Genomic DNA, 26,009 nt, shown 5'->3' on the forward strand with positions numbered 1-26,009 from the left:
CTCTCCCCAGCTGATGGGCAGCTCTGGTTTTATTTAATTAGAGGTAATTAGGCCAAGAACAACTGTCAGATGCTTTTGTTTGTTTCATGCCTCTTAATAACAATTGTCCTTATCACACTGCCCCCAAGAAAACAAGCTTTCCTGAACTAGCCGTGCTGCTAACGTCGCAGAATAGAAAATGAGAAGAGTTAGCCAGGGTCAGGCAGCCAGGTGGAGAAATTAGCTGAATAGCTCTGCTCATTTCTGCTATAATGGAGTGGGTGCAGCCAAGACAAAAAGACAGACGTGTCTATTCCTGCCCTGCTGGAAACATGCATTTGTTACAGGTTATGCAAAGGATTAAAAAAAAAAAAGGTGGGAAATTACATGCAATATAAATCTCTTCCCTGCAAAGACCATTTACCAGCTTCAACCAGCCACCTTCTCTGTTCCCTATCATGTCTGCACACTTAGGAGACAGCGATGAGTTCTCCAGCCTCCTCCCATCTCCTCCGCCAGCCTGGGCTTCGCCAGCTCCGGGAGAGGAACCCAAAGGCAGCAGGATGGAAGGCAGGAGGCGGGGTGTCCCAAGGGCCCCTCGGGAGCTGCCCCGGGAATCCTGCCCAGACTCAGCATCACCACAACAGGGACGCGCACCTGCACAGTGCTATGAGCCAGGTTTTGAAGCATATTGAGGTGCTCCACACCGTTGATTTCAAGCCATTGAACTCAGTGGGCTTGTCAGCACATTTGCAAGCCCAGCTAAGTGCCTGGCTGTGTTTTTAAGCCCTAAACAAGAGGCAAAGCAGTGGCAACTCTCCCCCCAACTCACTGCACTGGCAGTTTCCCTTCCATGGTTCTGTCCCCTGACACTGAACCCAGCGTCCCTCCGGGGACCCCCGTGAATAGATGCCTGCAATGCTACCGCCTCAGCATCAAAGGTGCAGCCACACGCTGAGCTCCTATTTCCAACGATATCCCCAAATTTCAGCAAAGCTGCCGTTTGGTCTCCTGCAACGCCAGCATTTTAGCATATGTGCACTAAGGAACGACAGGCAAAGAGACAAAGATGCCGCGGGAGGGACGGGGGGCTGGTGTTGGATGGTCTGTCGCTGTGGGAGCACTCATTTAAACCCCAGACACATTCAGTGGACCTGCAGCAGCATCTCCTGAGCAAGGCAAGCTAAGGTCAGCAGCACCACGGGGACAGCCACAACCTGACGTTCAGAAGGTGTTTCCTGACTTCTTTTTGACATGGAAGCCTCTGGTGGGCCAGGGAAGGGGAAGGTGGCGGTGCTGGGATGGAGCAGCTGCTCTGGGTGCGGGGTTTGCAGGCTGAGCTGCAGCTGCACTGCAGTACGAATGGCTCTGCTGCTCAGCAGGGGGTACCCAGGGCCGAGGCCGCAGGTGGGAGCCCGTGGACGTGCTGCTGAAACACGAGTGGAGCTCTGCCAGTTCAGGACAAGGTCCTTCTGCTCAAAATTACCAAGTAGAATCACAGAATCATAGAATGGTTTGGGTTGGAAGGGACCATTAAAGGTCACCTAGTCCAACCCCCCTGCAATAAGCAGGGACAGCTTCAACTCGATCAGGTTGCTCAGAGCCCTGTCCAACCTGACCCTGAATGTTTCCAGAACGTGCACTCTGCAATGTCTCTTACCTGCCTCTCTCCTTAGCCTGTTCTCATCTGCCCCTTTATATTCCTGATTACAGTCACGGGACACATCCACCTACCTCAGCTCTGAGCTGTGGACAAAGGGGTCACCTTAACCCGGGGTATAAAATAGATGAAGATATTCTTGATATGCACCAGCACGACATGGCCAAGGGGACCATCAGTCTTCCCACAGCCTTCAGACACCAGGCAGATGAAGAGAGAGCCCACCAAAAAGCAGAGAGCTTTTTTGGCCTCACTGAGACACAACGTATGGGAATTTGTCCTCCTGCCTGTCTGATGCATTCAGAACCTCTCCGCTCAGGAGGAGGGCAAGGTATTGACAAAGGGATGCAATGGGTTAAAATAATAAGTGCTTAATGTCTTGCAAATTCCCCTTGCAGAGGACCAGCCTTCCTCTAATCACAGATCTGCTCAATGCTGCCTTCCATTATCACAGCCCTACATTGCTGTCACTTCTCTCTCCCCTTCCATTTCCCTGGAGAGAAAGGTTGTATAAAAGCTCATTGATTAAAAAAAAAAAAAAAGACTAAAAAAAAAAAAGCAGCAGCAGCTGATAAGGGTAAACTAGTGTTGTTTGCAAGTAGGGAGGCTACATCTCATACACATCTAGCTGGAGGCACATTCACAACAGCTCTTCAGCAATGCAAAGAGGGCTGCTCTTACACAGGGCAAGGTGTTTTCTTTCTTGGTGTAAATCTGTCACAGGCACCCAGATGCTAGGGGGAAGGTTTCAAATGGATCCTGGAACCAAACGCTTAAAGGTTCCTAGTTCGCTATGTTCCTGCAGCTCTCATGGGCTTACCACCCAGGGATGGACAACTACAGCTCTCTGATCCTCATTCACCCATCCGTTCCTGCCGAGATGCACACCACACTCCTAACACCATCAGCTTTTTTCCCCCCCTTCTATGGGGCCAGCAATCATTAAAAGCAGGCAGGTTACTGCACTGGGGGCAGCGGGGACTCTGTCTTCTACTGCTTCCCTCGGACATGTTGCAGCTTGAATCAGAGCAGTAGCTCACAAGCCAGGATTCTTGCATCTCCCTGTGCTCCGGCACGAAGCAGCAGCCTGCGCAGCCTCGAAGCACCCACCGGCAGCCCCTGCCAGTCTCAGCAGTGCTCTCCTCTGCGGAGGAGGAGCTGAGCATGGGGCAGTGGGTTGGGAGCAGAGCTGGGATGAGAGCTCCAGACACCCAACATCCAAGCCCTTCCTCTATCAGACTCTACTGACTCGCACAGGGGAGTTTTTAAGCCCTGGCTGTGATCGCCCTAAAGCTGTTGCTTGACTGCCACACAAAACCCTCCTGCCCTGGCAGCCCAGCACCCATGGGTGCTGAGCCTTTTGCAGCAAACCTGCGCTCCCATTGGGATGGAAGGAGCGTGGGATGCTACGGGCATTCCAAGTCACTCAGGGATGAAGGTACAACAGGAAAGCATGATCTGGTGCTCATCCACGAGCCCAGGACACAGGGGAAGCCTGTGAATAGCAGCTTTTGGGTCACGCATAGAGGATCTGTTTTCACCCCAGTTTCCCCAGCGCTATTCCGGTCCCTGGATCTGTGGCCCATGGAGGTCTGCACATCCCTGTTCCTGGAAAACAGCACAAATCAGCCTCTTCCCCAGTGACCCTTCAGGCTCCCCAGCCAACCGCCTCCGACAGCTCAGCAGAGCAGCAAGGAAACGCCACCTCCACGCACACAGCCCCTTCCTCTAGCCGCACGAGGAATTTTCCAGCAGGAGAAGACACGCTTTCCTCCAGCCAGTTACAACGAGCGCTACCATCCTCCCAGGATACCAACACCCCCGCTCCATATTTCTCCTAAGGTCCAGCCCACAAGTGATGTTTAGCAGCTCAGCAGCAATTCATCCGCCAACGCAGCCACCGCGCCGACACCAGCACCGTCTCCTTCTGGACTCTGTGGTTCTGCTTGGGCTGCCGCTGCTACAGCCCAGCGCCTTCCCAGCTTGGGCTTCCCACAAAGCCAAGGTCTGATCCCCCCCACATCCCGGTCCCAGCCCTCTGCAGCAGGGATGGGGCTGTGGCGGCTGGGTCGTGTCCTGCCCTCGCCTCTGTTGCCCAGCTAGGAGCCCCCCATCCCCGAAATACCTGGGACAGGCTGGCAGGGCTCTGTCCCCAGATCTGCACTAGGACTGTGGGCTGGGATTTTTTTGCAAGAGTCAGGGAAAGCTCGTGCTATCAAGCAAACATGAGCTTGCAGAGCACAGCCGAGTTAAATTCCCTCTTGAATCAAGGAGTGACAACCTCTCCGCTCCTCCAAGGCTCCTCTTAGGAACATTAATGGAAACGTTAAAATCCCTGTATAAATACCGATCTTTAAGAGTGTAAACAGAGTAACGGATTGAATGTGCCATTATTGATTTTTTTTCCTTCACACACATGCCAGGGTCAGGAAGTGTTTTCACTCTTGATCCATCAATAATGCTTAGGAAACCCAAAATGCAAAACATGACCTTGTCTAAGGAAAATGCTGCTGCACTGCCGAGCACCAGCACTTCCCGGAGGATGGGGGCAGGCGAGCCGGCCGGGAACACGGCGCATCCCCTCCCCTTCCCTCGTCCCGTTGCAGCAGCTCCCTGATCCTGCCCTGGGCACTCTAAGCTGTACCCCGAGCTCTAGCAGGCGAATGCGCACCAGGTGAGCAGCATGGCCCATGCAGGAGCAAATCTAAGCTAAAACGTGCTACTTGAAACATCAGTGAATCCCTCTGAGCAGATAATTTGCAGCAAACAGCAATCCTCAGCAAACAGGGCCTCATCGTGCAGCAGCAAAGTGTCTGTAAGGTTGTTATCCGAATTTAACTCAATTAACTACCATTTTCACTGGTTTACACTCCGGAGCGATAAACAACATTGGAAATTCAATCTGTGCTGTTTGCTGTTAAGTGACCAAATAAATCACCCTCGCAGGCAAGCAGCAAACCCTCTCGGGTGAACCCTTGCGAGACAGCCTCTGTCTCCGCAAGCACCCTGCAACGCCCCAAGGCAGAAAAGCTGCCCTGACCCCACGGTCACAGAGAGAGCAAGAGGAGAAAGAAAGGGCACACCCAAAAAGCCCAAATAAAGCCTCAAAAAGATTCTAAAAAAAAAACCCAAAGTTTTTAGAAGAAGTTGTCCGCAAGAGCTCGCCATCCTAGCTGCCTCAGTCAGTCTTACCTGGGCTACTGCCTTGGCTGGGTGCCCCAGCAGGAGGACCCGAGCATGAGGGGGATGTAATGAGCCAGGACGTGGCCCAGAGCAGAAGGGGTTGATGATCCAAGAGCAAACTCTATTTTTTTTTGGAGTCCTGAATGGTTTGGGAGCTACTTCTTAAAGTCTGCCCAGGGTCTGCGGAAGGATTGTCACAGCTTCCGTGGCTCTGGTGGTCAGTCTGGGCTGGGCAGCTCCACTGAGGCCGGCTGGAAAGGGGCTGTGCGGTCCAGGATGGTTTTGTTTAAAGAACTATCCCTGGGAAAGTACTTCTACAGCCCAGACTCAAAGCCCTGGGCTGCTGCTGTTCCCTCTCTCTATCACCCACAGCTCCTCCTCATCTTCAAGAGATGGGCTGAAGGCTACGGATGCAGCCAGTGGATCCCTCCTTGGCCACCATCTCCTCTCGTCACACCCACCTCTGCCTTTGGCAGGGGAGGAATGATTCAAGCCGTTCGCAGGGCAGAGCTGCCCTGTGCTGGCGGCGTGGGGCTGCCGGGGGGTTTGCTCTGTGACCTTGGTCAACCAGACATCCCTGTGCCTCCTCCCCAGCCTTTCTTATCTTACCCACTGCAGGACTCTCATTCCTGAGATGTTTGTAGAGTCCCCATGTGATAAAGCTCCAGGTATTGGGTACTGCTAACACAGAAAGCACCAAGTCATTATAACCTCGATCATTTCTGTCCCCATTTAAGCTTTCAGGGTGAAATTCAAGTGGCTGAGGACAAGGTCTGGACTTCCCTGCCATCCCCCAACCCTGCTGCCTTCCCCGTGGCCATCACGGGGCGAGGAGAGGGACCGCAGACACGGTGCGGAAAGCAACGGCACGACTCGCTTCAGCTTGTTCTGCCCCCGAACCAAACCTGGGCACATCAGCGCTCGTTAATAAATGAGCAATCAGGCTCTGCCCTCTCACTCGGCCGGGGGGTTGTACCTGCTGCCCAGGCAGCTCCCCGGGCGTCTCAGTGCGGGACTCGCTGCACGCTCGTAGTTCAAATACCTCTGAGCATCCAGGCTGACGTGGAAATTCTCTTTCCTCTCCGAGATTTCGAGTGAGAGGTAGCTTATAAAGGACATACAAGATAACAGAGGACAGGATGGAAATGCAGGGGGAAATACAGGGGAGGCGGCTGCTTACAGAAGTGTGGAGGCATCTAGAAACAAGCAAAAGCAATCCCACCAGCAGAGACAAGAGAGAAACAAAGCATTACCTTGCCAAGGATATAAAGTGCTCAGAAGAGATCTGATCTTCCATGAAGTTAACCTGAGAGTGTAATTTCGTATGTGCTACCAAAATAGACTGCAGAGCAGTTAATGTGTTTAGATTATCTAAATTGCTTAACAAGAAAGTCAATAATGTAAGTAGAAATTAAATCAAGTCAGAGCTAGGCCAACAAACGGTGGGGAGATTGCTTGCAGTTGCAGAAGGCAGTGCCCTTCTTCCCCCCTTCTCCACCCGCTGTTTGGGGTCAGACGCTGGGTTTAGCTACAGCTGTGTCTCCCCACAACAGACCCACAGGCTTCAGTCAATTATTACTCCTTGAATGAGATTACAGATGAATCTCTTGCGTTTTCGCATTGCTGGTTACTTGGCCTGATGGAAGGGGCTCCCTGCTCCCTCAGGGAATGGGAAGAGATGGGTAGGATTTGCACATGGCATCGTCCGGACCACACCGCGAACCCGCACCGGCTACATCATGCTCTTCTCAACGGGGATTTGCAAGATGCAAAAGGAAAGGAAAAAGGGCAACCGAGTCACGGCCTGCACACACACACACACACACGCGCTACTTAAAGCGGTGCGCAGAGACCTTTGCTGATGTGCCAGGTCCAGCTAACAAAAAGATTGGACATTGATGCATAAGCAAAATGGGTGCATGTGTTTGCTTTGCATAAGCATTATCTGCAATAGGCCGCGCATTTACCGCATTTCACCGTCCACTTATGCAAACGCTGCAGAAAGTCACATGCCTAGGTAAGGGCCTGATCCTGAAGCACTTATGCCATGAGCAACATTGCTCATGCAAGTAATCCTCAGCAGGACTACTCCCAAGATTAATGTTACTTATAGCATAAGTATTTACAGGATCAAGCCTGGCTGTGCGAGCTCATCTCCTACAGCCAGGCCAGGCACAAGGAGATGTCCAGTCTAGCATCTCTGCCTCCAGACGGGATGCGTGGTTTAACATCGATGGTGTTTAGCCAGTGCCACCATGTTGTTCTGAGCCTACCTAATTTTTGCATGCATGCACGAAGCCTTTCTTCAAGATTTGACACTCTGTTCTGAAGCTCTTCGTAGTCATAGGCGCCAATCTCTTCCTGGAGTTCGTTTAGAACTGACGTCAGATTCTGGACCTCCTCTTTAAACTGCAATACCAATTTTGCATCGGCTTTGTACTCTTCCAACACTGGTATCAAAGGCCTAAGTTCCTCCATTTTCGCTTTTATTGCCTGCAAGGTTAAAATAAGCTTGGTTCAGTGCTATGCGTGCAAAAATCTGCAACACTCTGCCTTGACCTGGTTGCTTCCTACGTGAGTGCAATGTTCATATCCCACAATTATTATCATTAAAATTATTTTAATTATTATTTTGGTCCAAATGATGTATTGGAAAGAACATATTAAACAGGCTGCAGAACACCAAAATATTTGGGAAAGGCCTTTATTTGTCATTTTTAGAATGCAACATCTTAGGGTTACATGCTTCAGATCACATACACAAAGAGTTCTTTTTTTTTTTCTTTCCAAAAAATAAAATAAAATAATATATATATGCATTGACAAGGGTTTCAAACTATTCATGAAATGCATCTACAATTGCATGCAAAGGAAGATCTCGGTTGTGTGGTTCAAGGTTCCTTAGTGAGATATGGTGCTAATTTGGAAAATAATCAAAAAAATAAATGCATGGTGCAAAATGCTCTGTGGCCCTCTTTTCATGGTTACATGGGAGTGAACTGCTTCTTCAGTCACTGCAGCATTGAAAAAACTTGCTTTTAAGTTAGCCCTGTAAGCAAGAAAATGAAATACTGTTGAGGATCTAGCTCGCTAACCTGCCTTATATAGATAGCCATTCATAGACAAATACTCTTACGGAACTAAAGAGAAAAAAAAACACAAGAGCTCCAAACCACTCACATTTTAATGCTGGCATTAGCAGAAACAAAATGCTGTGGCTGTTATTTAAAATGGTGCTTTGGCAGCAAATTAGACAAAAATTCCTTACTGTTTTTAGGCATGCTATAAAGAACATAAAAATCAAAGTCATTATCAAATTTATTTTGCAGAAATGAAGACTTTTTTTTTTTTTTAATTAAATGAAGGCCTTCTTTAAAGGCATGGTATGCAGCATTTTGTTAAAGATGCTTTGCTCCAGCAGCTAATGAGTAGACATAAATATGCATGCACCTACCCGTTAATGAAGCATGTTAGCGTACCCCGTATACCTGCTGCTGCTTCAACCACCGCACAGCGGCCAAGTGCACAGCGCTCGGGGCTGTGACATCTGGCTGTCTGCTGAAGCAGCTCGGGGGTGAACGGGATCAGAAATTGGTTCTCAGCCTCATTTCTTTCCTTCCCATCCCCTCCTATTTAAGTCAAGAGGCTTTCCCTCCTGCGGTTTGCATGTGGGGAATGTATTTATTTGCTTATTTACTTGCACTTCCTGGTGCAAGCTCCCTGGCAGGCAATGGGGAGGATTAAACTCATCAGAATGGAGAGGGGAAAAAAAAAAAGAAGAAAAAAAAAAAAAAGAAACTCATGCTTAAATTAGAAAGATGGTCCTTACATCCAGACTGCGGAGCTAAATTTAGGGTCCTGCAGTAACCGGAGATAAGGAGTGGAGGAGGTGGAGTCGGTGAAAAGTTTTAAGAACCTTCTTCCCAGCTTTTTATGATGTAATCTTGGCATTTTGGTATTTAACATATCAACTAAAAAAATTCTGCTTTAAAACACCAGCCAGCTGGGCGGCTGCCTGGAAATGAGGATGGGAATCAGCTGGGTGGCTGATCAGAAATGTCCCCAAATTCCACTAGAAATCTTCTCAATTTGTTTTTTATATCTATTAATCCAAAACATTACTAAAATTTAACATGCCAAATATTGCTGATAGCCTCTTTGTGGCAATTTCATTTGTTCTCAATCAAGTTCTTGAAAGTTCGACCATTGCTCGCCATGACAGCTTCATTTAAAGGCTGGTATCTTCCCGTTTGTACGACACCAGGACAAAACACACATAATCCATGAGAAGGTGCTGGCTCTGCTGCCAACACCACTGCTCCAAAATGGGACGTTTGCACATCCTTGAGGTGTGCAGTTTGCCAGCCTGAGGACAGTTGCAATAGGCGTACTTTTGGGGTTTTTTGGGGGGGGATTCGTTTGATTGATTGCCCTGTTGCTACAACCACCCCACGGAGGGAAGGTTTGGTGCCAGCCCATCGCGGTCTGCCACGTGCTGCAGAAGTGGTAACGGAGCCCCAGCTCCCGGCTCTTCCCAAGAAAACTGGGTCCCGGGCACAGCCTGGGGAAGGGCTGCCTGGCCATGGAGGGGAACCCCCCTCGCCCTGACCTCAGCTGCCCCGGGCTCTCCCTGCAGACCCTCTCTCATGGAGCAATCCTACGCTGCCCTCTTTGAGGCACCCAGGTGGTTCGTGGGTACGGGAACACGGAGATTTATGCTTTTACCCTATAGAAAAATGCATTGCGGCTGAGGATGCGATGCCACAATCTGGATCTGGCCGTGCTTTGGACAGGAGGGAGCTGCACGGGTGGGCGGCCGCCGGCGCCATGTACGACCGGACCAACGGCTACGTGAGCTGATGGGGACCGGGGCCACAGTCCCGAGCACATCCCGCTAAATCCCTGGCCACAGCTTCGTTAGCAGTTCGGAAAGCAGACATACCTTAAACTGCCTTGCCAGGTGCTGCTTGTGGCTTTCTTCCACTTGTTTAAATTTTGATTCCAGTCCCCTCATCTGGTTTTCCATCTTCTCAACGTACTGTAGGTCTCTTTGAGTCCGCCTGTCCAACACCTCTATCGACTGGGACATGTTTTGCACCTGTCAAACGAGAAGGGGTTCATTTAAGAAGGTGTCGCTTGCCCAGCAGCAAGGCAGCCCCGCTTGCATCCCAAGGCTAAACGCTGACCTTTTCCTACACAGTCCACAAAGCTAAAGGGTAATCAGCCTATGCATTATTTACTAGTTAATCAACAGCATCTCATGGTATTATGACCCCCATGCTCTATAACAGAGCAAATTGGTTTCATAAACATTTATTCTGCTGCGCTGCAGAGAATAACTTAACAATCACACGTGCAAATAAGGGCTGTAATGAAGGCTAAAATGCATCACTCACGATGGCCTCTTCGAGAGGCTGGGATGGCACCCGCCGTCGCGCGAGGAGAGGCTCTTAGCTGAGCAGAAGCACATCCGACTACGAGAAACGCTTCTGCTGAGGTGCACATTATCATTTTTTCATGTACGCAAGTGACACTTACTGATTGCCTAAGTGCAAACTTTACTCCCAGCTAGTAAAAACTTCATTATCCAAACAGCCCTACTGTTTATACAGCATCTGCCACAACAAATCCAGCTGCAGGTGAGGGCATCTTGAAGCTGGGAAGTACCGCGGCAGCTCCCGCTCCGGCTGGCCCCAGGGGTGCCTGCCCACTCAGGCGGTTGTGCCACGTCGGCATCTTTTCTAGCCGACCGATGCCGCATCCCCGCGGCTCCCCGCGCAGCGCCCATCTGGCCCTGCCGAAGGAATGATGCAAGAAGGTTGGCTGGGCTCATCGTGAGAAAAAGAGCTGAAGGTGTTAGGAGGGGAGGGAAACGATAGCTAGGCTGACCTGATTTTGAAGGTTGGCTGCCATCTGATTGATTAAGATATTCCCTTCTCTCATTTTTCAGGCTAGGAGAGGGTGAATGAAGCTCGGACTTAGGCAGGCACCTAAGCATTAAGCAATGGGTGTGATTTAAGGTCTTTGCATCAGGGACGGTTGCGTCTGTGCCACAAGTTTGTACGTTACAGGGCTCAGCCCACGACTGGTGCTCCTGCCACTGCCGCGTTACCCACAGAAACGCGACTGTCGGCATTGGTAGGGATGACGTCTGTTTAAAATGAATCAGGCATCCAAGCATGCTGCTGCGTCACGGCCCTAACTAAAGGCATCTTGGTTCAAGTCGCTTCATCTGTGGGTGTCTGAGCAAAACCCAAATGCGAACCACCACCGTCTCTGCGGATCCGCTCCGAGACACTTCCCAGAGCCCATGCCGCCACATCTGCTCCCGTCTCCGTCCTCGCCAAAGCCAAGCACAGACAGGCTGAGACAGGGGAAGAACGGCGCAAGTGCAATATTGCCTCTAGCAAATCACACTGGGCTGCTGCGACTTACCTCGAGTGACAGCGCGAGGGGACGGCGGGACACCCGCACGCAGCCAGGTCTCGGAGACTATTTGCTGAAACCAGCATAGGTCAAATGCCAACTTTGGTGTCTGCATCTCTGAAGGGATCAAAACGCCCATTGCTCATGCACGATGACAAGAAAACTATTACAGGGAACTATTAAAAATGTATGGACAACCTATACTTCAAAGGCCAACAGTGAGGAAACATTTTGTACAACCAGTACAACTGCTCCGGGGGTCTAATGGTCTTCCTCAGCAAAGGTGAAGCTATTTTCAGTCTCTGAGTCCCAGCACATCACCCAGAGGTGAACCAGCACCCATCCTGACTACCACCAAGGACCTGCTCAGGGAGGTGTGAGGAGCAGGGAAGAGCAGAACAAGATCCTCTTGGTTTGAAGAGGAAAAGCCCAAACCTGAGCTCAGCCCAAGCCCGTGTGGCTCCCGTTTAGCTGTGCCTCCCCGGGGTATGCGAGCTCTCAGCGGACACGGCTGGGTGCTAATTTACCTTGGCTGGATGTGGAGGAGTTTGAAGACCTCTCTCTACCCTGAGGCAGGAGAAGGGAAGTCTTAGACAAGCATGACTGGTCTGCAGATATTTTTATCCTTGTAATCCAGTCTATCCTCCTTTGAGTCGAGCTGTATCTACATAGCAGAATTGTTCCAATGGGTTGGAATAGGAATCGTACAAAATTGATCTAATTTATTCCACTAATGCCTACCCCCAATTAAAGGCCGAGGTGCAAGTAATCGGAAAAGAGCATTTCTGTAATGATAGGCTGGTATGTGACCCTGCAGGGGCTGAGCGAGGCTACTGGGGCTCCTTACATGGCCTCTTGGATGGCAGGGAGGGAGAGACGGACTCCGCTAGGAAATGAATCAGAGCATCTCGCTCAGGCTTCTGCTCTGAATCACCTCTGGAGGAGCCTGCCTCTCCCCTGACTGCAGAGGAAAATAGCCTCCTCACATGTCTCTAAAGTGAGACGCCTAAAATTAGCTGCTGTGCTATTTCGGGGATGTGTTTTACAAGTCCAGATTCTTGCTATTTGTTGCCCATATTGTTTTCACCCAGGCAAGATTCTGGCCAGATGTGTAAAAAGCCAGCCTCCGTCATTGCTGATCCCTGACAGTGATGCATGCTTCCTCCGCTGAAGACCTACTTGTTTTCCTTCATTAGCATATTAAGCCCTTGATCCAGCGAAGTACTCTGGCACGTGATTAGATTTCAATGAGACTGTTCATAGCTTAAACTTAAGCATGTACATGAGTGCTCTAATGAACTGAGACCGAAGAATACTGTTTCTCAAATTCCCTCAGCTTCACCCATTAACGGCTATCCTCAAACACCGGCTAAAACGCGTTTTGCCTTCACTGGTGGAGCACGCACTCTCAACATGAAACCTCATTTTCCATCAAGCTAATGGGAGAGAAATACCTGCGATTGTCTTGGGGAAAAAGAGTTAATTTTAGCATTTGAAATAGAAAATTGATACAAACGAAACTTGCGGTGCTGTTCTTGCCATTGCTTGGCACCGAGTTGTTTCAGAATTAAACCAGAGTAACTGAGAGTCAATATTGGCTTGAGGACCCTAGTGAGATTTATATGGTCAAAGCAATGGTTTAAACGCTGCTCAGGCTTCCCTGGGGATGAGCCTTTCATGCCAGCTCAAAAGAGCTCTTCTAAGTCCATCTTTGGGGGTTGAATTGGGATGAATCTTTAGCTTTGGGTAGCCAAACTGGTAGAGCAACAGCATGAGGCAGCTTGAGGGAGATTTTCGTGGTCTATAGGAAGAATTAGCAGAGAGATGGGCTCAACCGATGGCCCAGGACATGAAGAGTTCATCTTATAAGGTCTGTAGAAGGCAAAGTGAAGGTTGAGAAGAGATGTCATTGTCCTCCTTATATACACTTCTGAGTGAATATCAAAGGAACAAAAAGAACTGTTTAATCTGGAAATCAGTGCTGGCAAAGAATAAGAATTGGCAGGAAACCAAAAGTGGTTTAACCATCAGAGAAGGAAGTCCTCCCAGATAACAGGGCCAAAAAAAAAAAAAAAAAAACCAACTCCGTTTGAAGATAAAACATAATCTGTTTATGAACAGGATTTAGGTGATGTCTTGGTCTGGATGCAGTCCAAGATCTGGCCTCAGCACCTGACACATATAAGGCTGGAAGGACTCCGTGTACTCCAGCCAAAGATGAGCTCAGACACCTCGGTGTCAAAACACGGGCTGAACAGTTTGTGCGGTGGCGAGCAGCCCTGGCTCCCCTTACCTCACTTAACGCCTGCTCTTTAACCTGAGGGGGTGCCCAGGATTCACTTGCAAGCAGCACGAACTGCAGTTTCTATGCATAAGCCTGTGCCCATGTGTTGAGGGTAGATGGGGTCACGGCAGCTTTGAAACTCAAAGTACATTCAGCTGCTGAAGCCTCTGTGCGGAGATCTTCACTGAGGATGCTACAGTCGGTTTGTGTACACACACGTACACACACACAAACGCAGCTTACTTCTTGCCCGTAAAAGCAATGCCTTATTATTTCCATAGGTGACTGCCAGGTCTCCTCCTTTGAAAATCCAAATGCAATTACCTCTTTGACACATTATGCTTCTTCATCTGCTGGCAGAGAGAAATCAGGGGATGCCAGTTTCCCCATCACAAAGCTAGAGTTAAAATGTCAGATGAGGGAAGGAGTTTTCAGGTTTGAAATCCTTCCTGGGAAGCTGGAAGCTCTTCTCCGCAGTTGCGTTTTCCTATAGGGATTATCCTTTCAGCCTTCGTCAAGATCAGACGTCTGGCACTAAGAGCCTATTCCTTATTTTGGGGTTTTCATATAGGTTAGCGTAGGAGTGAGATGCAGACAGATTAGCAGGCAGGTAACATATCCCCAGAACACATGTCTTGAAATACCGCTCCTCCCTCACTTTATTCATTGGCAGCCGGAGAGCTGCATAAGGGAAAAATCACTGAGCACTTACACCCTCCGCGCGGGAGCTGATGTTATCCCAGGTCTTGTATGCCCAAGTCGCCTGTCCATTAGCAGAGGGCATTGGGTCAAATCCTGCTTGTTTAATGCATATGAGCAGTTTTGGGAACACGATGGCTCTTGGACGCCTCTCTCAGCTGCTGATATAACGCCTGCTGCCTCTTAGACAAACGTGCTGTTGGACCGGTTGCCGTTATTGCTTAGAGAAATAAAAGCTTCCGTGGGATTATTTTTAGAAGCCTCTGACATACCAAAGAAGTGTTTTAGGGCTAAATGTTTCCCGCCTCACTTTATTGTCCTTATCGTATAGGAAAATCACTTAAGTGCAGGTTTAATATTGTTATGAGTGACTAATATATGAACTTCCCAAAAGCAGAGGGATAAAAATTATTTTGTCATGCACAACACATGTCAACATAGCATTAGGGCATGAAGGATAATTACATATCCAGCACAGGAGTCCACTTATATTTTAAAGAGAAGAGCACCATTTCACATGAAACAGCATTTCTTCAATGAAATCTATTATCTGGAAAATTTCTTGTTATCAGGAATGTTTCCCTAATGAGATTCTTTGATGTCTTTGGACAGCAGACTATTAAAAACTAATCAAGTGGATGTCAACATTAGAAAGAAAACCACTAACTGTCATTTCTGTGCTATTTGATGTCGACAGTTTGTACTGTTTTATTCAACCTTTTTAATATCGGCTTGGCTAGGAATGCATGGCCTTTGGGTTTTTAATTCTATCTATCTTCTCTCATCTTGTTGAGGCTCATCCTTTGAAACTGCTTGTGTTAACGTAATGAAAAAAATGAGTAAATTACATCCTTTTTTTTTTTTTTTAGCAATGTGGTTCAATATCCTTGCTTTGATCTCTCTTTAACCTGACCTTAGGCCACGGTCCCTTCTCCTCTGTGCCTCAGGAACACTTAACAGATTTAAACTCCCGACTGCGGCTGATGATTCCCCTCCACACGCCTGGGGACAGCTACAGCACGGGAGGGCTGGCCCAAGGGGTCTGTCTTCCCTGGACACCAAGGCTCAGCCCAGCTCGCTCAGGTTTTTACCCCCAATGTCACGCCAAACCAAACCACCTTTCCCAGAAGGGGTCAACCATTACCTTTTCTAATAGTTGTCTCAGCTGCTTTGTCCTGGCATCACGCGAGCACATCGTCTGTTGAGGTGCCACCACTGTGCATATACAACGTCCCTCGCTATCTTGGGCAGAGCTGTAGACCTGCCAGCTTTCCTCTGGGTTGGTAGGCAACACCTAATTAACACAGGGAAAGATGGGTTAAATAAACGGGGGGAGGCCTGGCAGGGGTGTGGGAGGTGAAGGGGGCTGAGTGGATAAGCAGGATGGATGTGGCAGATACTGGAGCCGTGCTGGAAGCGGAGGGAGGCTCCTCCGAGGGCCCAGCTGGCAAAATTCACTTGTAATGCAAAAATATGGATTGGGGACAAATAAATAAGGGTCTGAAAAGGAGAGCAGGAGCTGAAGCAAGAAGGCAACGCAAGTGGGAAAGCACGGACACGAGGAAAGCCACGAAGCAGGGAGGGTTGTAGCAAGCTGTAAGGTGCCGAGCGCCCCGGGGCGGGGAACCCGCTGCCCGCTGTCGTTACAAAGCACTTGACTTCTCCTTGACACCATGACAGGGATGTGCCCGAGCTACCAGTGAGGATACGGTGTCCTGGCTGAGGGCTGAGCAGTGATCAAGGTGCCTCTGCAGAGCTCTCCCGGATCCGGCAGCAGGAAAATCAGCTCTCCTGAGTAAACGGACACCGAGAGTTACGTTTCCCCCTCCTCTGCCAGACTCTCCTGAGGATGGGGAGGTTCACCAGACAACCATTTCCCTGCAAATGTTCTGCGGGTCCCGGGCAGTGAAAGCCCGGTGCCGTGCCCTGCGAAGCGTGCCAGCAAAGACGGGATGCAGTCCGGAGGACAGGATCAGTGCCTCCGTCGGAGCTTCCAGGACGCGCCGCAGAAAGGGAGCCCAGCCCCAAACACAGCGAGTTCCCCAGCTCCCCTCCTGCCCCTTCTGCTCTCCGAACCGCTCTGATCTTAATTTTCCTTTGATCTCACAGTACTTTGCAAAATACATTATTTAATCACAATTCAGCCTCCGATCACTTTGAAGGTACCACCGTTTTGCCAACCAGAAGGGAAATGTTCTTTCTACTATTTCAATATATTACAAATAACCTTGCAAATACCCATGTTGACAGACACGCACTGAGAGAGATGGCTAGGCAGACAGACAAACTATTGGATTCTCTAGCTAAAACAACCAGAAAAAAAATAATAAATGGGTCTCATAATCCCTGATAACATGGAAAAATAAAAAATTTCCCAGCTTCATTCACAATCAGCAGAACCACTACATGAAACACTCGTCCTGAGCAGCAGAGCTGTAATACGGTAGCTCTTCTATAAGGCACAAGCATGCAGCCTGGAGGCGAAAGGTGCCCATTTTTCCCCGCTAAGGGAAGACAGACAGAAGGACTGTTTTTCTCAGCCATTTCCAAAGTGGCAAGACCAGGCACCGTACCAGCCCTCCAGCAAAACAGGGACGGGAAACATACGGCACGACCAAAATACACCGCAACTTCTCCGCTGCATTTTCCATCCCATTAACGACTCCTGATTAAAGGCAGGGAAGCGAATGGATCTTGCAGGACTCGGAGCTGCTGTCCCAAGCTGCTTCGCCCAGCGCCAGCAAAACAGGGACGAGGGAAACTTTGCAACCCTTTGGCTGAAGGCACAGGGGCGGGGGGCACCCGGGTCGCCCCCAGCCCGGGGCTAGGGATAGCCAAACCGAGAGGAGGAGAGGGAGAGGGAGAGGAGATGCTCTCCCGGCACCGCCACCCCAGACCCCGTCCCCTGCCAGCCCCGCACCGCCCCGACCCCGCTCCCCGCTCCTGCCCGGCCCCGGGGGGGCACTTCGCAAGCGATGCCCCCCGCCCCATCACCCCGAGGCCCTGCCTCTCCCCGGGGCGCTGCTCTCTGCAGCCGGGGGGGCTCCTGCGGGGCCTGCCGGCGGCGGGGGGGCGGCGGGCAAGGAGGGACCCAGGCGGCCGGGGAGGTCCCGGGGGTGGGGGCGACCAGGCAAGGAGGGGGACACCCAGGCAGCCCGGGGGACACCCAGGCGAGGAGGGAGGCGGCGATGCTCCGGGCAGCCCGGTGCCCCCTTCGGCCCCGACCCCTGCCCGCCGCCCCCCGCACTTACTCCCGTGCTGCGGTCCAAGGTGCCGCCCGTGGCCGCCGTGAGTTTGGTGGTGTTGAGCCCCACGAGGGAGGGCAGCGTTTGCGACATCCAGTTGGTGATCATGGCCATGGTGCTGAGGACGACTCCAATCTTGAGTAAAGGCACAGACATGTCTGCGGGGGGGGGCGGCAGGCACCCTTCATTCTGCACCGGCGCCGGGCTCCATGCCGCTGGGGACGGGCTGCGCCAGCCGCCCGGCCGCCGCCGCCGCTCGCCGCCGGCCCATCGTCCGCCGCCGCCCCGCCGCGGCCCTGCCCGGCGCTGGCGATGGTGCTGCCGGTGCCTGTGCCGGAGCCGGTCCCGGAGCCGGAGCGGGGCTGCTTCCCTGCGCCCGCCGCCGCCGGGCGCGCCCCAACCGGAGCGGAGCGGAGCGAGCGGCTGCAGGAGGCGGGACGGGACCGGGGCGGGAGGGAGGGAGGGAGGGGAGGGAGGGGCGGGGGGGAGCGAGCGCCGCGGAGCGCCCAGCCAGCCGGAGCGACTGCGGAGGGAGGGTGGGAGGCAGGGGGGAGAGAGGGAGAGGGAGGGGAGAAGGGATTTGGGGAGGGGAGGGGGGAGCGGAGGGGAGGAGAGATCTGGGGGAGGGAAAGATTTTTTTTGGGGGGGGGAGATTTGGGGAAGGGGGAGAGGAGGGAAGGAGAGGAGGAAGGATTTGGAGAGGGGGGAAAGAATTGGGGCGAGGGGAAAAGATTTGGGGAGAAGGGAAAAGGACTTGGGGAGCGGCGGAAAGGCTTGGGGAGCCTCTCTCCTTGGGAGAGAAGGGTTTGGGGAGAGGGGAAAAGGTTTGGGAAGGGGGAAAAAATTGGCGAAAGGGAAAAAGATTTGGGGAGATGGAAAATTTGGTGGTGGTGGGGAAAAGATTTGGGGAGAGCGGAAAAGAAGTGGGGAGGAGGCAGAAAAGCTTTGGGGAGGGAGGAGAGGAGCGCGGGCGCGGGGCGGTGTGGGCGCGGGGCGCGGCTGCGGGCAGGGCCGGGCCGGGGGGCGCGGGGGCGGCTCCCCCGCTGCGGCGCGGCCCCGCTGCGGCGCGGCACTGCGGCGCCCCCTGCCGGCTGCCGGCGGCGCCGCCGGGCGCGGTGCGGGGCCGGGCGCGGTGCGGGGCCGGGCGCGGTGCGGGGCCGGGCGCGGTGCGGTGCGGGGCCGGGCCGCGGCGGAGAAGCACCGTGCCGGAGATGCAGCTTCTCCAGGGGACGAAGGGGAGCTGCTGCCAGCGAGGGCAGTCGGGAGCAGCGTTCCCGGCTGTGGTGCGCGCAGGGGCTGCACTGCTCCCGCACGAGGTGGGGGACCCGGGCTGTGGGCCGTCAGAGGATCCCCCACATCCCTGCTTGCTCCCTCGCCACGCTCTGCAGCCTCAGCGCTCCGTCAGCACGAAGGACCCAATACGCTTGAGCTAAATAAAAATGCCTTGGCAACTCTGCCTGCCCTCGAGTGGGTTGCCCCATTCCCGCCCCAGCGCTGCTCTTGCCCCGTTCCCAGCACGCAGGGCTGCATGGACAGGAGAGATGGGATGGTGCCAGACACTGCCAGAACATCCCACCCCAGGGTTCGAAGAAAACTCTTGGCTTTCCGTGGCGGGCGTGGCTATGGGGCTAACCCTGCCGAGGAACCCCATGTGCTGTTACACTGCAAACAGCACACCGCCTCTGTACGGGCCTGGCACATAGTCTGCAGCGAGATGGAGCTTGTTCACAACTCAGGTTTCCTGAAAGTGTTTGCAGAACTGTCCTGGTGAGTTCAGAACCAAAGTCTCCAATCAACAGACATCTGCAGCTCCTTGCACATCCTTCCCGAAGTGAACCTTTAAACACCCTGTGCAAAGCGAAATTATGAAATTAATGCCCTGGCCCTCTCCAGAGGACAGAAGTGACACCCCTCGCTCCGCTGGTATAGCACCGGCCTCAGAATGTCGGAGCAGCCGCCACGGCCCTGCTCTAGGGGACCCTGCACTGTCCCATGGCCCCACCACCCCCAGCCTGGCTGGCCCCCAGGAGCCACCGCATTCCCACTGGAGTCTGATCAGCCCAGTCCCAAACCTGCCACCTCCAGAGCCGTGTGCGGCAGGGGTCTCACGGCCCCCTCCCCAGGAGCTGGCTGGGCTACAGCTGCGAGGGTGCTGAGGGGTGCCCCGAGGCCTTGACCCACCAGTAATTCCTTGCCCTACAGCATCCAGGCTGGTGTGCGGAGCAAGTCCCAACTGGGGAAGCAGGGAGCTGTGCCCTGACATGCAATTGCTGCTGAGCTGGCCTGTCCCACCTTAATGGGACCTTGCCCCTAGCTGGGGACCTGGCCCTTGGCGTGGGATCATCCCAGCGCACCCCAGCACCGCTGGTCTGGGCAAAGGGAGCGGGGAGCAGCGACAGCCAAGTGGAGCTGTTTCTGCAGAGAGCGCTGGGGAGTTTCTGCAAAGCACTGAAACGAAAGCACATTTAGCAAGTCCACCAGGTGGAGAGAAAGAGATGAGTTAGAGTACGAGCGCTGACGCCAGGTCGGATCCTGTCCCTCTGACAACAGGGCAGCAGAATCGGACGCTGGCAGCAGGGAGGCAGAAGCTGGTGCATGCCACAGGCTGCAGCAGCCGAAATGCCATTCCCTTCCCTCGCCTCCCAGCACCCTCAGCCCGTGTCACCCCTGCCCCTTCCCCCTGCTCGGGCCAGACGCGCTCTGATCTGGCTAAGTCAGCCAGCTGACAGGTCAACCTGCTGCTGAAATCAATAAGAAAACATTCCTGCCCTCTGCATCACTATCCCGCTTAGGGCTCCCAAAGTAGCTAAGCTACTCCCACCCCGTGAAATTGGCTTCCCCCAGCCCAGGCATCCCTCCCATGGCAAAACGGCCGTCAGATCGTGCAGCGTCGCGCCTGAGGAGGTCAGCACCAAGGAGGTGTTTCAGGCTGTGGTTGTAGGAACAGGTTCATTAGGCAAAAACCTCGGATGGCTTTCATCTTTTAGAATAAATCCCAGCTCCCCATTCTGTTCCAGTTCAGCCTGTTCTGCTCTGACAGGTGCTTATGCTGTGCTCAGCACTGTAGCAGCCGAGACCCTGATAGCTTATCTGATTTCACACCATATAAAACACTTGAGTGCTACACTTAAATCATCCTTATGTTCATTCTGAAACTGAGTTTGTAAGTAAAGTTTATCCCTCATGGTTGTCTACTCCAAACACATAAAAGGGAATCAGACCTGCGGGTACTTTACTATTTAAAATGGTGTTCAGCAGGGTAACCAGCCCTCCTTTGCCTTGCTCTGGATTCCACCTGGACTAAAGAAAGACTCATTTCCTACCAGTGCACGCAGGTGATTTCATTCGTATGCCCTTCAAGTGCTTTGCAATGATTAAAGCTTCTGCAGATGGGGATGGTGAAGCACAGAGAGAGGAGCAGCAGCACAAGTCCCTGCTAAGGAGGGGCCCGTTACCGGGATCTCGTCCCAGCGGCCGGCACGGAGGGTCCGTGCAGGCAGCGGTGGCCGTGCTCCGGCAGCAGCACTCAGCGGAGCTGCTCTGCTTCCCGGGAGCAAAACCCTTCATGTCAGCTGCAGGAGGGGCTGTGTGTGTAATAACGGCGGAGAGAGAAATCCAGGTGATTTTCTTTCCTTCTCTTGCTTCCAGTGTTTATGAAATAGCCAAAAGCAACGTTTTTTGGGGAGTCGTCTTCGCTGTTAAGGGAGTTAAGGTAGGGACGTCAAGAGATCGGCTGTTCTTCCATACCTTTTCAGAAAGTCCAGTGACTTAATGCCTTAACGACCTGCGCCGGGAGCAGGATGGCCCTGAGCCCGTAGGTACAGCCCGTGCTGGCAGAGAGCCACAGCCCTTCCCCAACACCGTCCATCTGCCCGTGGCACGGCCACGCAAGCTGAGCCCACGTCAGCTGGTCCGAAGCAGAGACCTGCCAAAAAAGAGGCTCCCAGAAATGCCGCTGTTTCCCTTTTTTAGGGGCAAAGGGTTTTTCAGGGGGAAGAGGCGGTGGTCGCTGCTGTGCAACGAGATGCTGCCCGTCACCGCGTGCTGTGCTGGGTCGTGGGCATCGAGCAGGAAAATGACCTCTGCCACCTCAGTGCCTGAAGTAGGGGATGTGCAAGCATGGAAACCTCTTCCCTACCCTCACGTCTTCCCTGCTTTTAGAAGCCCAGCATGGCAACAAAATGAAACACAGACAGCAAAAAACCAGTAAGGATGTGAACTTGATGTGAGAGACCTGACGTTGCCTTTACTCATGCTAGAGCAAATCCCAAGAAACGCTAGTGAAATCAAGAAGGAGGAGACTCAGTTGACTCTTCTTGACCTGATAGCATTCACTGCCGGGCCTTTCCAGAGCAAAGCGGGATCTGTCCTTAAAAGAGCAACTTTCCATTGTAACGTCTGCAGGAATCTGTTCAGTACTGGTTTTGCTGAACTGGTTGAGTTCACCTTTCTCCTGATCACTTTGTTTTGTTTTTTTCACAGGGCATTGCCTTGGAAAAAACTTCCATGTTGTCACTGAGTTTTTCTTGTGAGAACTGCTAGGGAACAAAAGATGCTATTTGCATGCACGTATTCTGAGCAGGGAAAGAGGAGGAACGATAGATAAAAGCAAAGAACAGGGTCTTCCAAAATAGCTACTTAGTGGAAAACGCTGCTGCTGGGAAGTGATAATGCAAAATGGGACCGTGTCCCTGGAGGAGCCCTACAAGGGTCAAGGTTTGCAAACAGGCCCACACCTCTGTGCGTGTGTGCGTGTGTGTGCAGGACACGGCGGTCATTGTCTCCCTCTCCTGGCTGGTTCAGAGAAGAGGTGCTGAAGTTTCTGTTGCTCCCAAGCTTACATGGAGTTGGTGTCCGTAGACCACAGTCAGAGAATTCCCGTTTAATGCATGGTGAGAGGATGGGATCTGCTTTAAAATACATACACCTGTATTTTAACAGCCTGAAACCTTGCCGGTGCTCCAAGCTGGCTCAGTAAATGGAGGAGGCATCTCAGCCAACACCTGACATCTCCTGCGAGGAGGATGCGTCCAGCTGAGCTGATTGCTCAATGGAGGGCAGAGCCCCAGGCACCTTCCCAGGGCTGGCAGCTCCTGTCCGGGGAGCGCAGGGCTCAGTAATCCGGCAGGGCACTCAGGCCTGCCCGGGGATTGCTCTGTGGTGTGCGGGACAGCCCATTCTCCAGCCCTTTCCGACTCCTCCTCTCTGCACTGGAGACCCGTGAGATGTGCTGTGCCCTCTGGCCAGGAGCTGCAGGAAAGGGCTTGTCCTTTCCAGAGGGAACTTGCTGTATAACTTCAGGGATCCTTTTTAGATACTTGGACTAAGTGACTTTTCTCCAAAGCGCCCTCCTGTAGCTGATGGAGGGGCTCCGAACCGGCCTCTTGGAAGACTCCCTGCCTCCACTGACTCTGTGCATCCCTCCTGGAGCCCTGGCTGATGCCGGGCTGCCAGAGTCCCTGTCGCTGCCCCACTGCCAGGTGCTGCTGCACCTGCAAAGCAGCGTGGACGGCACGGAGGCAGGTGAGCTGCAGGGATGAAAGGACCACCTCCAGCACATGGATGGGAGAGCACCCCGAGCACCAGCGCCAGGTGCTGCGCTCCCTGGCACTGCGCAGCACGCCTGGCAGCCGAAGGCCGCGGGGATGCCGAGCAGCTCTGCGTGGGGGTCCCTGCGGCGGGGCTCAAGGCTGAGGGTGAGGAGCTGCGGGTACAGCCCAGCCCTACCTGCGCAGCCGGCTCAGGCCGGGGCTCCAAGCCCACCCCAGCGCCGCGCTGGGCGCTCACTGTGCCCCTCTGCTTTCTGCCTGGCACCACGGGGTTACGGGGGACAGAGCCCTGGACGCTGCTCCTGAGCAAATGACGATGTTTCTCATCCCTCTCTCAACTCAGTAAACATTCACCCACTTCCCTTGGACTCCCCATTGCCTGAGCTTGTGGCAGGAGGTATCCAAAATCCCCCGGCACCAGCCTGTGGGCAGCGGGAGGGCTGTGCACAGCGCCAGGCCGAAGAGGCTCCCCACCTACCCTGGGAGGCAGCACGGGCAAGTTCATCCTCATTAAGGAACATACACTTTGTACCCTCATCACCTTCGGAGCGTGGGACAGTCTTCTGTTGCATTTGCCGAGGGGCATCTGTCCCTCAGCAGGTCACAACTGCCACAGCAATAAATGGTACCAGGTTTTGCTGATTTTTGGGTCTGACTTCCAAATGTCCTTGCTTTTTTGCCTGTTTTTTGTCCCTGTCTGTGCTACCATCACTCACACAAGCCTCAGCCCTGCAGCTGGAGCCTGTCACCTCGGCACTGTACCAACGCAGAGCAAACTCTTCCCCTCCCGTCACGGGGAGGGTATGGATGGACAGATGGGGAAAGCAAAGGAAGGAAAGAAAATGGCAATTAAAGACCCCAAAGTGCTTTGGAAACAGTGACCACAATACTGCAGATCACTGCCAGCTCCTGGTGGGATTTTGTGTGACACTGCCTGTGCCCGGTGCTGAGCTTGGCTCCAGGAGCGGCCCTGTTTTGGGATCAGGCAGCCCAACGTGCTCCGGAAAGTTACCCCCAGCTACGGACACTGGGACTACTCCTTCCACACACAAAACGCTGCGACCTTTCCTTTTGTTATCCGCACGGTGAGTAGAAACACTGCAGCAGAAAGAACATATTCCTTATGTTACACTGGAACAGACTAACCCCCTTTGCAGGTCTTCGCTAAATCTGTGTTTAGCTAAAGCTGCTCTTGACATTAAACTCATGCTCTAACAGCGAGTGCCAATACACGTCAGAGCCTCTGGGCTAGATCGGAGCCCATTAAAGTCAGCGCAGGTTTTGCGGGCGCGTCGGTGGGTTCCTGTTACTCGGATGTTTTGGTTAGGGATGATGATTTTTTTGGGCATATTTCCCCGGGTCAGGCGCACGCCTCCAGTCAGAAGGTGCCTTTACACTGGAAACTTGTTCTGCACGTTGCTTGCTAGAAAACACAGCATTGCTCCAGGGTCGCCGCTGCTGCGCGCTCCTGGACCGAGGGCTGACTCCTGCTATTGCCCTGCTGTTATCTTTCCAGGAGATCTTTTGCATTTTGGCTGGTCTTGAATGCTGCCTCCCAGCTGGGATGGGGAGGGAGGCTGGGAGCCAGGACCTGGGTCCTGAATGGGGAGAAAGCTTCCAAGGGCCAAAACCCAGGACAAAGCTGGCCCAGAGGCTGGGACCAGGGCTCCTGGGCTCAGCTCTGGGTATGGCAGCAGCAAGCAATGGCTACAGTCTACAAAAGAAGGAAAATCAGGATTTTGAGGTGCTCTTCCCCCACAAGTGGGATTTGCTGGTGCTAAGACATGTCTCAGGCTCTGTGCCTCCGTTTCCCCAAGTGCATCTTCCCCTTTTTGGGGCAATTCTTGACTGACTCAACCTCTCAGGTATCCCCCTGCCCGCCCGGGTCTCCCAAAGAGTCCGGCCAAGGCACCCACAGGCAACAAACCCCAGAGGGACACTCCTTGGGTGCCCCTGTCCCTGCCTTCTTCCCTTTTGTTCAGAGGTTCATCACAGCAGAGCAAAGCCAACACTTATCGCTCATAACTCGAGAATTAGCTTCTTCCACTGTCAATGCAGTCTACAGCCTTCATCTATCTAATTCACTCAGATAGTAATTAGTTTTGTATTACTTTACGCAGTGATGCTAATACTGATTACAAGGACCGATAACTTGAGTAATAAATATGACCCAGGGCTGAAAATTACCTTTCTTTTTTATTGGTTAAAGCTGAAGTTAGTGAAATGAGACACAAATTGGTTTATGAGATGAGGCAGCTGCCTCCTGTTACAGGCTGCAGATTTGCAGCTTAATCCTACTAGCTTCCCTGTGGCTCCCTGACAGGGGAGGGAAGAGCCCGGCCACCAAACTGGGTGCTGGGAAGTCCCCCATGGGTGGAGGGGAGCCAGCACGGCCGGGCTGGGTGCTGCCGGGCAGAGGGGCGCGGGCAGCTTTGGGGAGGGCAGCGTGCAAACCTGGCAGCTCCCCCCTTCCCTGAAAATGGCCCCGGGAGGGACCTGATGTGCTTTTAGGAAAATCAATGGCAAAATTGTTTTTTTTTTTTCTTGCAGAAGCCCTAAATGTTTAATAACTGCCTGCTCCAGGAAGGTATTTCTTCCTGTGTGGTTTCACTGATTACTGGGTAAGTGGATGTCAGAGCGCCGGCTGCCCTGCCCTGCGCCTGCGAAACTTTGAGGAACGCAAAGAGCTTTTCAATGGTAATATCCCAGCAGCTCGCCAGCAAGCACGAGGCGTGACAAAGGGATGGGTCGGACAGACAGACAGACAAGCTGATGGCATCCCGAATCCCCTCTGCTGATACTCCTGGCTTTACTACAGCAGCCCAAATCCTCTGCCCTTTTGGCAGCGCTATCTTTCTGCACGTGACGAACAGATCCTTAGAGAGCGTAAGCTGGCTCTGCTCCTCCGTGGCCACCAGGACAGCTGCCCTGGGTCTCACTGAGAAGAAGACAAGGAGAGAAAGCCCCACGCTTTTTCTGGGAAG

General features: G+C 52.7%; 1 protein-coding gene across 2 annotated transcripts in view; it reads right to left on the reverse strand.

Moving 5' to 3' along the window:
- OLFM1 (olfactomedin 1) overlaps positions 1-26,009 on the reverse strand; it is a gene marked incomplete at both ends in the record, with an annotated part of 33,074 nt that overhangs the window by 4,096 nt on the left and 2,969 nt on the right. Inside the window, 4 exons of one of the 2 annotated variants that reach the window (XM_082327210.1) lie at positions 7,096-7,315; positions 9,765-9,920; positions 15,376-15,525; positions 17,483-17,632. In XM_082327210.1, coding sequence (XP_082183336.1) covers positions 7,096-7,315; positions 9,765-9,920; positions 15,376-15,525; positions 17,483-17,632 — 676 coding nt within the window. Of the gene's footprint in view, positions 1-7,095; positions 7,316-9,764; positions 9,921-15,375; positions 15,526-17,482; positions 17,633-26,009 lie in introns of those variants that run through there. The other variant, XM_082327211.1, reaches the window with a different exon arrangement.

Source organism: Platalea leucorodia, assembly GCF_965183815.1.
Source record: "Platalea leucorodia genome assembly, chromosome: 15".
Lineage (NCBI taxonomy): Eukaryota > Metazoa > Chordata > Aves > Pelecaniformes > Threskiornithidae > Platalea > Platalea leucorodia.